The sequence below is a fragment of the Grus americana genome, chromosome 6, assembly GCF_028858705.1.
Source record: "Grus americana isolate bGruAme1 chromosome 6, bGruAme1.mat, whole genome shotgun sequence".
NCBI classification, from domain to species: domain Eukaryota; kingdom Metazoa; phylum Chordata; class Aves; order Gruiformes; family Gruidae; genus Grus; species Grus americana.
Genome location: NC_072857.1, coordinates 582241 through 596715, shown reverse-complemented (window position 1 = coordinate 596715; position 14475 = coordinate 582241). Strand labels below are relative to the sequence as shown.

The 14475-nt window shown below is 41.8% G+C and overlaps 1 protein-coding gene across 10 annotated transcripts in view; it reads right to left on the bottom strand.

Annotated features, from left to right (window-relative positions):
* CCDC148 (coiled-coil domain containing 148) overlaps positions 1-14475 on the bottom strand; it is a 77475-nt gene that overhangs the window by 14323 nt on the left and 48677 nt on the right. For 8 of the 10 annotated variants that reach the window (XM_054829118.1, XM_054829120.1, XM_054829123.1 and 5 more), the window contains 2 exons: positions 6974-7096; positions 3421-3561 (listed from right to left, as the gene is read on the bottom strand). The exons of 1 other annotated variant lie outside the window; for it this stretch is intronic. In XM_054829118.1, coding sequence (XP_054685093.1) covers positions 3421-3561; positions 6974-7096 — 264 coding nt within the window. The remainder of the gene's footprint in view (positions 1-3420; positions 3562-6973; positions 7097-14475) is intronic. One more of the 10 variants, XM_054829119.1, reaches the window with a different exon arrangement.

Here is a 14475-nt window from a genome sequence, read left to right as displayed (position 1 = left end):
CAGATGCTACCTTGAAAGAAAACTGCTGCAGTGGTACTTCCCCAAGTTTCTAACGGTGACGTGAGCTAACCTCACAAGCCACCAACCAGCTCAGAAGACTGATACAGCAGGTTTCTTTAGACACAGGAACAAGAATCATCTTCTCATTTTTGAAGTGCTGACTGCAGAATTTTTTTAATACAATTTTCAAGAACATCTGAATTATACTGAAATTCAGTAGCATGACTCTGACACTGCATTCCTAAGGAATGTGTCTATATATATAAAAATATATAAACATTAGGAAAAAAAGCCCTTTAGTTTACCTAATTTCAGCAACTAATTTTCAGGAAGGGTTCAGACATCTGTAGCTAGGAACCTGTGTAGAAGTTCAAAACCAGAGGAACGTATTCAGGGTGTTACACTCCTCCTTATTATGTTAATAATATAAACCAGCTAAACCTACGTAAGGTGATAGGATAGGACCATAATTCCCCAACTCAGCCTATGAAAGGTATCAATTATACTTATTGGCAACATGACGTTCCAGCCATTTCTTGTATCCTTTTGCCTACGGAAAACCCCAGCACACCTTGGTATAAGACCTCCTGTATTTCCTGATCCTGCAGCCTCTTGCCCTACCTGAAGCTAAGCTGACCTATCCTGCCTGGTCCAGTTATTAACACACAACAATAATAACAACACATAATAATGTAACTCATACTCCTGTAATCTCCAACAGGTATCATATATTCTCTTTTCTGTGTTATACTCCATACTCTGCTAGCCCAACAGGAAGAGTTAGGATGACGTGGTAGAACTACAAGGGTTAGCGCTCTTGCAATTTCTCTTTGTTGTACTTCTCACACTTTCATTTCCACTTTTTTTCTTTTTTCCATTCCACATGCAGGTACCAGAAGAGAAAGACAAGCTGGGACAGAGAAATAATGACATACCTGATGTACTTCCAAATCAGAAACCACAAGAATAGCCAGAGAATGGCATGGTGCTTCATACCACCTCAGGGCTGCATGAGAAACCCCTTAATTCCTTAGACCTTACAGACTTCTTGGCAATTGCTATGACAAATAGAAAGAGAAAAGCTACAAAATTCACTAAAAATTATTGCTTCCAACCTGGCCTTGAACACTTCCAGGGAGCCAGGGGCAGCCACAACCTCTCTGGGCAACCTGTGCCAGGGCCTCACCACTCTAACAGTGAAGAATTTCTAACATCTAATCTAAATCGACCCTCCTTCAGCTTAAACCCATTACCCCTTGTCCTGTCACTGCACTCCCTGATAAACAGTCCCTCTCCAGCTTTCCTGTAGGCCCCTTCAGGGACTGGAAGGCCACAATTAGATCTCCCCGCAGCCGCCTTTTCTCCAGGCTGAACAACCCCAACTCTCTCAGCCTGTCCTCATGGCAGAGGTGCTCCAGCCCTCTGATCAGCTTTGTGGCCTCCTCTGAACTCTCTCCAACAGCTCCATGTCTCTCCTGTACTGGGGCCCCCAGAGCTGGACGCAGTCAATACTCCAGGTGGGGTCTCACAAGAGCGGAGCAGAGGGGCAGGATCCCCTCCCTCGACCTGCTGGTCACACCTCTTTTGATGCAGCCCAGGACACGGTTGGCTTTCTGGGCTGCAAGCGCACACTGCCGGCTCATGTTGAGCTTCTCATCAGTCAATACCCCCAAGTCCTTCTCCTCAGGGCTGCTTTCAATCCATTCCTCGCCCAGCCTGTAGTTGTGCTTGGGATTGCGCCGACCCACGTGCAGGACCTTGCACTTGGCCTTGCTGAACTTCATGCAGTTCGTGTGGTCCCACCTCTCCAGCCTGTCAAGGTCCCTCTGGATGGCATCCCTTCCCTCCAGCGTGTCGACCACACCACACAGCTTGGTGTCGTCAACAAACTTTCTCCCGCTGTCCATGTCGCTAACAAAGATGTTAAATAGCACCGGTCCCAGTACCGACCTCTGAGGAACAGCTCTCATCACTGTTCTCCACTTGGACATTGAGCCCTTGACCATGACTCTTTGAGTGTGACCATCCAGCCAATGGATGCTCAGCTATAATTTCTTTTCTGCTTTTAGTAAGTGTTGTAAATTGTTTTAGTAACAACTTAATCACATTGCTGTAAGTATGGATGGTCTGGGGACTGGTTTTTTCCCCCTGCAAGGAATATCACTGCAACAGACACCTCTACTGACATGAGAATCCATCATATTCTAGGGTGTCTAACTGGCCATGTTGTAGTCCCATCAGTAAACGTTTGCTCCCAGTAAGATAAGTTACACAGAAACATGGCAGATAAGTAAAGGCAAGATGGCAGAGTCAGAAGAGAAAACATGATAAGGTAGATAGAGATTTTGTTTTCCTCCTCCACTTGCACAAGCTTTCTGTAGTGTGACACATACTGATGTCACTGAAGCCTTCAATATGCATCATGAAAATACTCTGTTAGGAACAGTTTAGCCTTGTTCTCTTAACGTTGCTTCTACCTGGCAGGTTATAAGAGCACAGCTCTTAGTGACCCTTCTTGCAAACGCGTTAGCATGAGTAGTCCCGCAAGAGTGAAAGAGACTATGTACTCATCAGCATTTGAAAGACAAAGCAGTAAGGATCTATGACATTCTCCAACTTATTTTTTCCAGAAATAATTCTGAAGTCTTAACAAATACATCACAGGTGAGTTGGACTCTAAGCAAGACAGATTTCAGTGTAAAAAATAATCAGAAAAAGAGGTAACATTTTAATAAAAACCACTCCTGGATTTTTGCCCTATCATTAAAATAAGAAGGTCAACACAAATACACGTGACAGCTTGATTTTCTAAAAGCATTACGTTCACTATAGTGGATTTCTGATTTTCTATTAAGTTGAAATTTGGACTTCTGCATCAAAGCCGTTTCCTAAGCAGTCACCATACAAGTACTTGGAATAACATAACACGTTTCTGACATCCTGAAATGGTTAATATTACCATTGTGCTCCAGGCCCACTTTGAAGGTCCTTGTGCTGCAAAGTGCAGTGCGCTATCTTGCGGACAATATACCGTAAGGCTCATTTGCTGCATTGCAGCATACTTAACTGCAGCATTGGAAGCCTTCATAGGCTTTGCCACATCGCTAAAAAGCACAAATCCCTAAGTCAGAAATCCAGTAGTGCCTCTGCGCTGATTTTTTGTGACACGGAGATAGTCACATACGCTTATTAGTTTACGTCTTTGGTTTTTTTTAGAAATGTAATGAAGTAACGTAACTGGTGTAAGAGCAGGCAGCTTTACAGCTAAAATGGACAGTAGCAAGAGTCAACTAACCATTTGCTCACCTCTGTACTAATACTTAATGCTTCACAAGAACACACGGTAGTGAGATCAGGTAAAGATTTTAAAGGCAAATGTACACATTAACATATGCAAAAATGTACAAAAGCGTCTCATACTTTCTCTTTCTCCTGAGCTCTACGAATCATTTCCTGTTCTTTCTGTAGCCTTTCTTTCTCATCTTTCTTTTCTTTTCTTCTGGCAGCTACAGCAGCTTCTAGTTCCGCAGCCTCTTCCTGCTGCACTTTCCACTGTAGAACCTGGAAGAAACGGTTGAACAGACAGTCCTGCAGCAGACTTGTGTAATGCCGTGACCCTGCCAAACCGAGACTAGGAAGGAAACCCATGTAAGCCATTTACAAACTAAGATTTATAATCTTATCAGCAATATATAACACTTAGTGAGCACCACCTTTCCACATGTGAATGTGCCGTTCGCGGCTGACTGGCATAACGTGAAGAGACTAGGTAAAATTGCCAAAACCATCTTTGTAACATCAGATTTTACATTCGGTAAGGTTTAAATTCCTTAACAAACCCACGAATGAACAGAGACCAACGCTAACAGACAACAGTCTGCTCGCATCCTTCGACTCGGGCATTTCTGTAACAGCACTTTGCTTCCAAGCAGGGCTCTGCAGAGATCAGCGGACTCCAGTGACAGAGACCTCACCTTTTGTCAGCTTCCAAACCGTGCAAGATTAGTCTCGGAGCCCTGACACCTGACCCAGGGCTGGGACCTGGTACACCTGACGTCCCACTCTTCTGCGGGAAGCGAGACCCCGGCTGCAGCTCAGCCGCCCGGCAGCCGCCCGCGCCGCGGGTGAAGCGTGAGCAGAGGCGCGGCAGGGACCGGTTCAGCGGCACCTCGTTACACGCAGGGCCTGCCACACTTTGCAAAACGTGTCAGGGACGGGATGGATCGCTTGGCTCAGCGTGCCAAAACTCCGCTCTTGACACATTCCTGACACGCTGTACTGGTTAAACAAGGCAGCACGGCCTCGGTAACGGGTAGTGACCTATTTCCAGTGTTCTCGAGCAGGCCGTTCGCAGACAGCGTGGATCCCCGATTTACCTTGGTGGTGTCAAGAGCAGTTCTACGCTCATCTGTTTCGCGTGGGTTTCAACAGGATTAACGACGTCTCCTTTTGGTTGGCTGGCCGCTCTCTTTGCAATGGATTTGTGAAGTGCTAACAGAACTCCGTATTCCTCAAAGGAACAAGCAATTTCAGCCATTTTTTGTCTGGTTTTCTACACTACAGGAAGTACTTTAATACTAAAATATTAAAATACTTGACACATTTTTTCCACCTTCACTGCATTTCACTAGCTGTGTGCGCAGACTCTATTAATTTTTCTGCTCTGTGTTTGTGGAAGGTTTTTGTTCAGAAACCCAGCGCTCCCTGTGGTCCCAGGTTCTCGCTGAGCTGCATCTCTGAGCGATGCCATGTTTGCCCCGAATTTTGCTTAAATAGCAATTATATTTTGGTCTTTGCAAAGTGTCCCAGTAGATTAAACACTGATATGACTTTCCATGTAGTGCAAAGTAATAACATGAAAATAACATGCAGTTTTAGAGTGGCTGTAAAATTAAACTCTTTCTTTATTAAAAGATTTAAAGATAGCTTGTTAAAGAGATACTCTGCCTGTAATGAATGCCGTATGTACACGGGACTAAGCAGCAGTTACTTTTGCCTCCTGCAACCTGAGTTTATCTTTAAAAGTTCAATGCAGTTTGCCACAATACTCAAGCATAAGCATTAACTGGTGTGGTTTTATGCTTTCATAAAAACTACTGAGTTTTGGGGTTCTTCAAGCAACTTGCATTTACACTGTTATTCACCTAGAGTACATACAACTTTTTCCAGCTTCAACTCCATCCCCAAAGTTAAGAACTACGATTTAGTCGAGCATTAAACTCTTTTAAACCTATATATAACTAATAATTTATATATAACTAATATAATATTTTATAACTAATTCTCAGTGCAGGTCTGGTCATAAATGTGTTTCACCTTCTGAAATCTCCTTTCTCTCCTTTCTAGAAAGGAAGAAAAAAAAGCAAACTAGGAAACAGCTATCTTTACTAATTAGATGTTTTACAGGAAGAGAGCAAAGGCCCAACTCAATAGTTGGTTCTTGCAACCAGGAAAACTTAGGCAGCTAGGAGAAAACACGGCACAAGATCCTGAAACCCCAAACCTCTCTTCTTCCCGCTCTCTCCACCGTATTAGGACAATGCTACTAATTATTTTATGGGGCAGTGGGGTGGAAACAGGGATAAGTTTGTCTGTGCCACAAGTATTGATGGCACTGAAGGAATGTCAAAAAATGTAGTGGGATGGTTTGCAAGGAGGGAACGCAAACGTGCGTACATGGACACTGCAGTTGGGCACGGATGCTTGCAAACGTGCAAGAGGGATGAGTTAGGACACATACATGCAAACTGCACGTGTCCGTATGTATTTGAGCGTGCAGTAACGTAATGGCAGACAGCATAGAAACAGCTATTTTTCTTTTAGCTATTCTTACAAAATGATTTCAAACCGGATTTCAAACTTGTACAGCATGGAAAGAAAAATTAAAAATGTTCCTGCAGTGCTCCTTAGCATAGATGCTGCTCTTCATATAGGATCTTTCTCCTCAGAACTTTGAAAATGTTCCCTTAAACAGGATCTGACATATATAATACTAACAACAACAACAACTGTTAATGAAAGACACATTTGGTAGAGCTTCTTTGGCAGTGGTAAAACTATTCCTTCATTCCTAAAAAGAAAAAAGCACAACTCCCCCACCCCGCCAATCCTTCGACCAGCCAGCCATAGGTGTGTGAGCTTTCTGTAAGAACTGGGGAGCACTCTGAGCCCTTGTGGGACACACAGAACACCTGTTCTCCCTCCCCTCGGTTTTCCATTAATTAGAAGTGACACATTAACATAAATAACCCTTAGACAGAAGTACAGTAATATAAATACCTCTAAGCATCTGCATTAAATCTTTTCATTTTTTCAGAAAAGAGAACTGAATATGACTGGTCCCACTCCAATATATACTGCATATGAATCATTTAAATTCTTCAAACAGGTTATTAAAAGTAGTACTGGGCAAAAATTTTTGCTTAGTAGTATGTTTCCCCCCAGTAATATCATGCTTTCAGTCATCCCAAATACGTTAATGAAGTCAAGCAGTATGTTCCAAATAGTTTCCAATTTTTTATTTAATGACTTGATTAATCAAGACTGCCATATCACAGCATAAATACCTTGAGCCCTTTTACCCAGGCTGCGGGACACCCACATTCAATTCTTTATTCTGTAAAAAGGAATCTGAAACCATGTTTACGGTTAAAATTATTCCAGGTTGCAGAAAACAGAGCAGCTGAGGTTGGAGGGACCTCTCAAGCCCTCTAGGCCACCCCCTGCTGAAGCAGGGCCAGCTACAGCCGGTTACCTCGGACCGTATCGAATCGAGCTGTAACTATCTCCAAAGGGCACAACTCCACGACCTCTCTGGCCAACACATTCTAGTGTTCATCCACCCTCTGGGTAGAAAAGCGATGGATGGAATTTCAAGTGGTTCAGTCTGTGCCCACTGCCTCTTGTCCTGTCACTGGGCACCTCTGACAAGACCTGGCTCTGTCCTCTTTGCAGCCTCCCTCCAGGGACTTACACACGGTGGTGGGATCCCCCTGAGCCTTCTCTTCTCCAGGCTGAGCAGGCCCAGCTCTCTCTGCCTTTCCTCACAGGAGAGGTGCTCCAGCACCTTCATCTTAATGGTCCTTCGCTGAACTTGCTGCAGTAAGAAAGAAATAATGAAGCACTTTTTGAGGCAGGGACCTGTATCCAGCTGTCCCCCATATTAAAAAGAACATCCTCATTTCTAGACTAGGTTGAACCAGGGTCTTCTCATTCCTGACACTGTAGCTGTTCCGCTTGAAAATCACCAAGAAGCAGAAGAGTCTCTCTTCCAGTGTCCAGACACTCACTTGGGAATGTCTTCTCTGCTGTCCACTGTCTGTTCTTTACTGTCAAAGAATTATTCTGGTGTAGAGAGGAACACATTTTCTCTGTAGTTCAGTCCTCACATCGTTCTCCCGTACCAGTTCCCATACTCAGTTCTGGGACTCAAGTCATTTTCTCCTGTCATCCGAGATCTTATTTCTGTAAGTTTGTTCACAAGTTAAAAACATCGAGTCAACAGGCAGATGCTGTCAGATTTAAGCAAGTTCCAAGAAAAAGAATCAGGCGTTTGGCTATGTTTTTAAGCATAACAGAAATGCATTTGCTTGAGGAATATGCAAAGCAAGGATTCTTGTCATGTAGTTCAGCGTAGGGGCACTGCCAAAAGGGCAGGAAAGCAGCAGGTAAGAGGATCTAACCCGCTTTCTTGGGAGAGTTGTCTGAAGAGAGCCACTGAAGGTGAGGGACAGTCACGTATAAGGAGCAGGACGTATTCAGACCTTTATCTCAGGGTCTTCTATAGTTCTGACACTGATAACAAATTCAGCACTAGATGGGGTCTAACCAGCTTGCTTAGCTGGGCAAGAATGAAAATCAATAAATGAGGACTTAAGCAAAAAATTGCTACGTGGCAAAGGTTTATTAGAGGGATCCTACAGAGGAAGCCAGCGGGTATGGGCCTGTCTCACGCAGAGGGAATGACGACCGGATTGGTATGTCTAAGCCACGCAAGAATAAGAATACCATCAAGTGGGGAAAGAAATCCACAGCAGCTCCACATCCTAAAGCAAGTTCCAAGGGAAGTGTCAGCAGAAGAACATTGTAATTGTCTGCTTTCATTAAGAGCAATACATTTCTATCTGTCCTTCTAAACAGAAATATAGAACAATAATAAGAATAGAACGAGGATTACATGAGATGACCATACTAGCAGCTAAGAGACTTGTAGAGGGAAGGTGTAAATTTTCACAAGACCCTATTTTCTGGAGCTTAGCTGTAATACCTGAATGAAGCCTCCCCCACACTGTGAAACTTGTAACACAAGGTCTTCGTCTAAATAGAAATTTTTATTTAGCAATTTTGACAGCAGTCTGCTCATGCATTTTAGCAGTTTGAGAATCTAAAATAAAACGCTAAATTGTTTTGGTTACCCTTCACTTGCTACACTAATAAACTTAAAAAGGAATGTTTTGAAAATGAATATGGAAGAACATGCAATCATTCCTACCTCACTTTTGAAACAGACTGAAGCAAAAACATATACATGAAGCTTTAAAATCTAACAACAAACAAAAAATGAATGAAATCCGCTAAGAGTCTACTCAGATTGGAGCTGGAATAAACTGCAGAAGCATTTAAAGGAACTATAGACTTCTGGAATAACATCATTGAGATTTTGTGAACTGAAATGAGGTAACCATCAAACTATGTAACAAAACAATTGCTTTTTTAAAACTTGTATTTTCCTACACCCTGCTTCACACTCCTTTCAAATTCTCTCCAATAACGAGATACATGCCAATGTAAGCGGGCTCATGGCACGATGCAGCTTCAGTTTCCTCCACCTCTGAGAATCCTCTTCATCCTTTATTGGTCTTCTCTAGATGTTAATCTACCTATTAACCAGGGATCTTATTTAGCTGTTTGGCTGCAATCGTTAGTTAGCACGGCGAGTCCATCAAGCTGGTCTCAGTGAAAGCTGCAGCTAACTGGTACTGCAGGGGACCTGCCGACGAAATGGACGTTGGGAACAGAATGGGCCCAGACGACAACTGACTGAAGGACAGCAAACACCGACAAAGCAGTAAGCAGATACAGGTACTAATCTAGTCTAAAACGATCTCAGGCCTCCTTATTCATTTTGATTAGCAGTTGTTTGCATGGCATATTTTACACCCCAATCTCATGACAGGCCATAATCACTTTCCCTGCTCATTTTCACATAGCTCTTCTGGTAAAGCCTTTTGATTCAGGCAGAAATCAATATTGGGGCACAATGTAGATTTTCAACAGGTTTTATACGAACAAGCGAGCATAACCAAGCATCAAATGTATAACTGGACTCTGCTGACAAAACATTAATCATGCAATGATGTGCCAATAATTCAGTGCATGTCTGCGCTACCTTCTACAATACTATCTGCACTGCCCTAAATCACTCCTAAATGCCTCTATCTATTCAGTGGGAAGAATCTGCTTTCCATTTTTATCTAGTTAGGTTTTTTGAATGCATGAGCCCATTGCCAATCAAGAAAACGGGTAATGACAGAGGGAAGAAAAGTTTCATTTATTCTACTTTCCCACAATATCCATTTGTTCTCTCCCGTAGGCAGCATATGAAGCTAGTTTACATTATCCCTGCCCCTCCCACATTCATCTAATCCATGTCTTTTCATCAAGGCAAAAAAGGAGGCGCCTCCTTTTAAAAAATGATTCACAATTGCAACAAAAAAGGAAACATTGGTAAAAAACAGAAAAGCACTGTTTGCATACTATTTATAAAATGTGATGCAGCAGATTGGCATTATGGCCCATCTTCCCCACATGAAGAGTTAAAGTCATATAGGATAAAATGTTCTTAACGGAGCTGAGCTAAATCAAAGTGCTTTATTATGTAAGAAATATCAAAAATTAGGAATTAAACTGCTGATTCAAATGTCAATATATTTCACTTTTTAAACCACATTCGAACACTAAAACATCTCTCTGCTAGAGAGGAGTTGCAGTCCCGCAGCCTCGTGAGTTTGTGGGCCAGCCTGCCTATAGAGGGGACCTTCTCAAGGGAGCACCGTCCCCAGAAGGTGGCAGGGGCCGGAATGAAGAGTCCCAAACCGGTCCCATGTCCATATTGTCACAGGTTCAAAAATCAGGAGCTAGACTAGCTTAAGTCATGATAACAAAGGATACAGTGGACTGCCTCTTACGGACACCCAGCCGGCATCTGTATTTACCTTGCAGACTGCGCTTGGCTGTGAGCTTGCACAAGACATGGCACCGTGGAAAGCCAACCCTATCCGAGAGCCTGTGGGCGCTGCTGCAAAATAAACGACGATGACGACAAAGGGCGGGCACTGAAATGGAGCATAATAGTGGAGGAATCTCTGTGGCACACATTTCCATACTTTTAATATTTTGCTGTTCAAAAGTGACTACCTGATGCTGAATTTCCAGCATTCCTACAATTTAAGCGTTTCCAGAAAACCCACTATATTCCCCAGGTTTTTCCTCCAGAGGTAGTATCGTACAGATCTGAAGAACAAGAAGAAATCCCAAACAATAATTCTGATTCACCAAGGCAGTAATCTGGGACCACAGAACGCACAAAAAAATTAATGTGCTCTTGATTCCTTCATTCCTATGAGTGCAAAATCAGAAGGGTAGAGTTTACTGTGTCGACAGTAAATGTTCTGTTTAAATATTAAAAAAACCCTAGTAGTTAAACTAATATTGAAAATACACTGAAAACTGGATGCCCTATTGCCTGTTTTGCAAAAAACCCTTACATTTTAGCAGTATAAGCACTGCCAACATTAAGTTCTGAAAGTTTTTAATTACAACCGGCATTTCAAGTACATTTCACAGTTCATGTATTATTAGAGGAGCTTTAGCCAAGTGAATTATTAAATTGCTGTGCAGAACAGAATGCGTACATACCTATTTTCAGTTCATTATTTCAATATTGCATATTACAATAATGTAAAGTACACTGCAAACTAATTAAAGTAATAAATTAGTTCTTTCACTCTAACATCTGAATAGTAATAATGTATTTACCACATACTTAATGCTACAGATACATCTCTCTCAATGCCAAAACAACTTTTGAGATACTTTCCTTGGGAATTCCCATTAAATTAGGACATGGTAACACAGCACCACGTAAGGTTTTCTCTTTAAGCAACACTGACTTACATTCTAAACAGATCTTGAAGCTGCCAAGGGTGACACAAGAGAGTTACCATCAAGCTCCTTCTAGCAACTAAACTGCACAGTTCGGTAAACAAGAACGCCGGACAACTGACTCGTGTAGAGAGGGTCTGCGAAGTAAAGGTCACGCAAGGAGCAAAAATGAGGCAAAAATACCCTACAGACCAAAAGGACATAAAATGACCAGGAGGAACAGTGTCACAAAGCGACTACACAGAGCTCCAAATCTGTATTTTTCGCTGGCTACGCTGTGCCACACAGATATAATAAGCTGCTAGAATTCAGATTCTAAGCAAGAATTCCCAATAATCCCAATAAAGCCAGTACTGTGCCATAACTAGAGGCATGAAAAGAAAATCCTCAGCTATCCCCACCCTGATTCTCTCTAGCTCACTCCTTGAACCTTATAAAATGACCCAATCCCAATACATTTTCAGAATCTCCCACAACTTTATTAATCTCTGAAACATTTCCACACACTGTTCCTTAATGTTATTAGGCTTTGCATGTTTTTTCCTTCTTCAGACTGTTCACAGCTGATTCCAAGAATGCTTGGAAAAAATTTTAGAGGGTCTCTCCAAGAAAAATAACTTCATAAATAAAGATGCTACGTAACAAAAGCACCACCACAAAATCTGAATGAGTCGAGGGAGCATGCAGCAGAGTGCTATTCCAGCACTGGTGAAAGAACCGGCATTGTCATGGTGGCGTCACCATGCAACTGAAAGCAAGAGCAGCTGCAGCAGGGTTGCATGCTCAGAGATGCTGAAATGGGGTTGCAAGAAGACTAGAGATTCAAACACTGTTTAAAGGAATTCGATATAAAAAAATCCTAAGCATAAACCAAGGAAACAGAGAATGCATCTACATATATTTGTCCCACAGTTCTCACTGGCTGTTCTGCAAAGTGGGTAGGAAATCCCCACAAGTAACAGCCATGAAGCGGTATTTCATGTTTCACAGTTGGGACAGCACAGACTACCTGAGCTTAGTGTTATATTGCGCATGTCATCTGTGCCAAATATTGGTATAAGTAGCAATAAAATTCCTATTGTGTGGCAAAGCTCCACATTAAGCTACTGCAGATACCTTTGAAAACAGAGAACAAGGTCAGCAGCTTTTTGGCTTGTCCAGATAGAGCCCAAGCAGTCATTCAGAACCATGAAACAAGCTCTGGAAAGGATGAGCACCAAATTGCATGGGAAGGCACACCCACTCCCTTTCCATAGGATTAATCAGGCTAGAGTCCTCTAGGTCATCTAAGGCTTTCCTACAGCTACTTACGCTGCGCTCATACGAAGCCCAAAAGAAAGAGGAAGCTTGGAATCAACAGAGTCCAAAGGCACAGCAAGAAGTGTCCACAGTTCAGATAACCAGACTGACCTTCTATTGCCAGGACTAGCTCCTCTCCTTTCTTACCCTCCTTCCCAACTTCATTGCGTCATCGTCATCTTCTCTGCCCAGCTTTTCTGCCCTGCTTCTCAATGAATGTGGAATTGAGAGTTACCGCATTTATGCTAAGTCAGAGATACCTCTTCATTTTTCCAGATGGAAGCCACAGGGCACAGAGGGGAAAAAATGCCTCTTAATTGCACGTTTGGATTCAAATCACATCAACCATGACATTTTTCCTTTCTGTTTTTAAGATAAGGACTGGTGCCTCAGAACAAGCTGGTGACCTAAGGAATTCTATTTACAGAGAAAGGGCCTTTTTAGAGCTATGCATCTCTAATGTGTCCTGAAAACCAGAATTAAGTAAAACGGATGTAAAAGGTGATTAAGTGATAAAAAGTTATGGGCTAAAGGAATTACAGGATTGCAACATCAGGTCTTCAGTAAAGATATTCTTCTCAATTCGGTTCCTAATGGACACATCATCCATTCAATGAAGATTTAATAAATTTGGCAAATTTCTTATTTCCCCACACAAGAGAAGGTCATTACTTTACTATAGAACTGGCCAAAGAGCACAGTCAAACTGAGATCACTAGAAGATTAACATGGAAAACTCATTAAAAGGTGACTTTCATTACCAGCAGTGTAGCCTCTTCACTTGCAATATAGATTAGTCGTTAATACTTCAGATAAAAGTAGTGCCTGCTGATCTATGTCTCTTGCCTGAGCAACTCCCTTCCATTCTAAGGTAGAAAAAAACAGAAAGATTTTTAAGAAAAGAGGAAAGGAAATGTAGAGGAAAATAAAAAATTAAAGACCTAGTCTCCCATAGAAGAACAAGGATTCAGCCAGATGATTTCTATTAAGGTTAATAGAAGTTAAGCACATAAATTCCACTTGGGTTAATGGGATAATAAATGCCTTAGACTTAAATATTTTATAAATGAACAGCACAACAGAAGTCTGTGTTACAAAACTGAAACAATTTTTTAAGACACTAATTATACAGAAATGTCTATTCAATGACTACTAAAAAGAAGTACATTCTACTACAAAAAAAAAGTGTTTTCAAACTTACTTGTATTCACCCACAATTTCTCATTACAAACCCCGCTTTGAGTACTCAAACTTTTAAGACTTTCTGCTAGGGACTAGGAAGAAAGAAACGAATGCATGTTGTAAAACATTTGCATCTCCAGGACAAAATTGCTACAGCTTTTCTCAGACAAACAAGCGAGTCTCCACAGTATTTGCACAGCAACCCCGGCACTCACAGGAAGCAATGGCTGGATATGCTCTTTACAGATGGTTTGGGCATGCATGAAAAGTATGAAATTTAGGAAACATTGGACCTACCGGTAATGTGCCGACATGCAGCAGTTTCAACAGCTCTCAGACATGCAGAACTCACAGCACAGGTACTGGAGAGTGGATTTATGCTTGTGCAGTGGGCATCCCTGCCTTTCTGGATTTCCAGTTAATGACTTGTTTGTCAAGACTTTGGAAATCACAGGCAAATTTTTCCCCAACAAAGCTGACATCTCCAAAGAAACTGGGATGAATAGTGGACCTGCTACCGATGAATAATTGTACCAACTGAAAATGAAAAAAACAACTTGCACTAATCAAACCCACCACACGTTGAAATATAAAATATTAACAGTGGTATTCTTGGAAATAAAATTAGAAAGTGTATGCATATATTCCTAAACATAAAGATAATGAGACGGGTGCCTCAGGGTGTGAATACTAGAGCTTATAAAAAGGAAAAAATTAAAATGTATATTAAGAACAGTTCCCTAGAGTCTAAAATATTACATAGCAGTGGGGAGTTTGTCAAAACAATGTGAAAAAGCCATCATTTTTTAAATTCAGAAAGTCCTAGAAAGT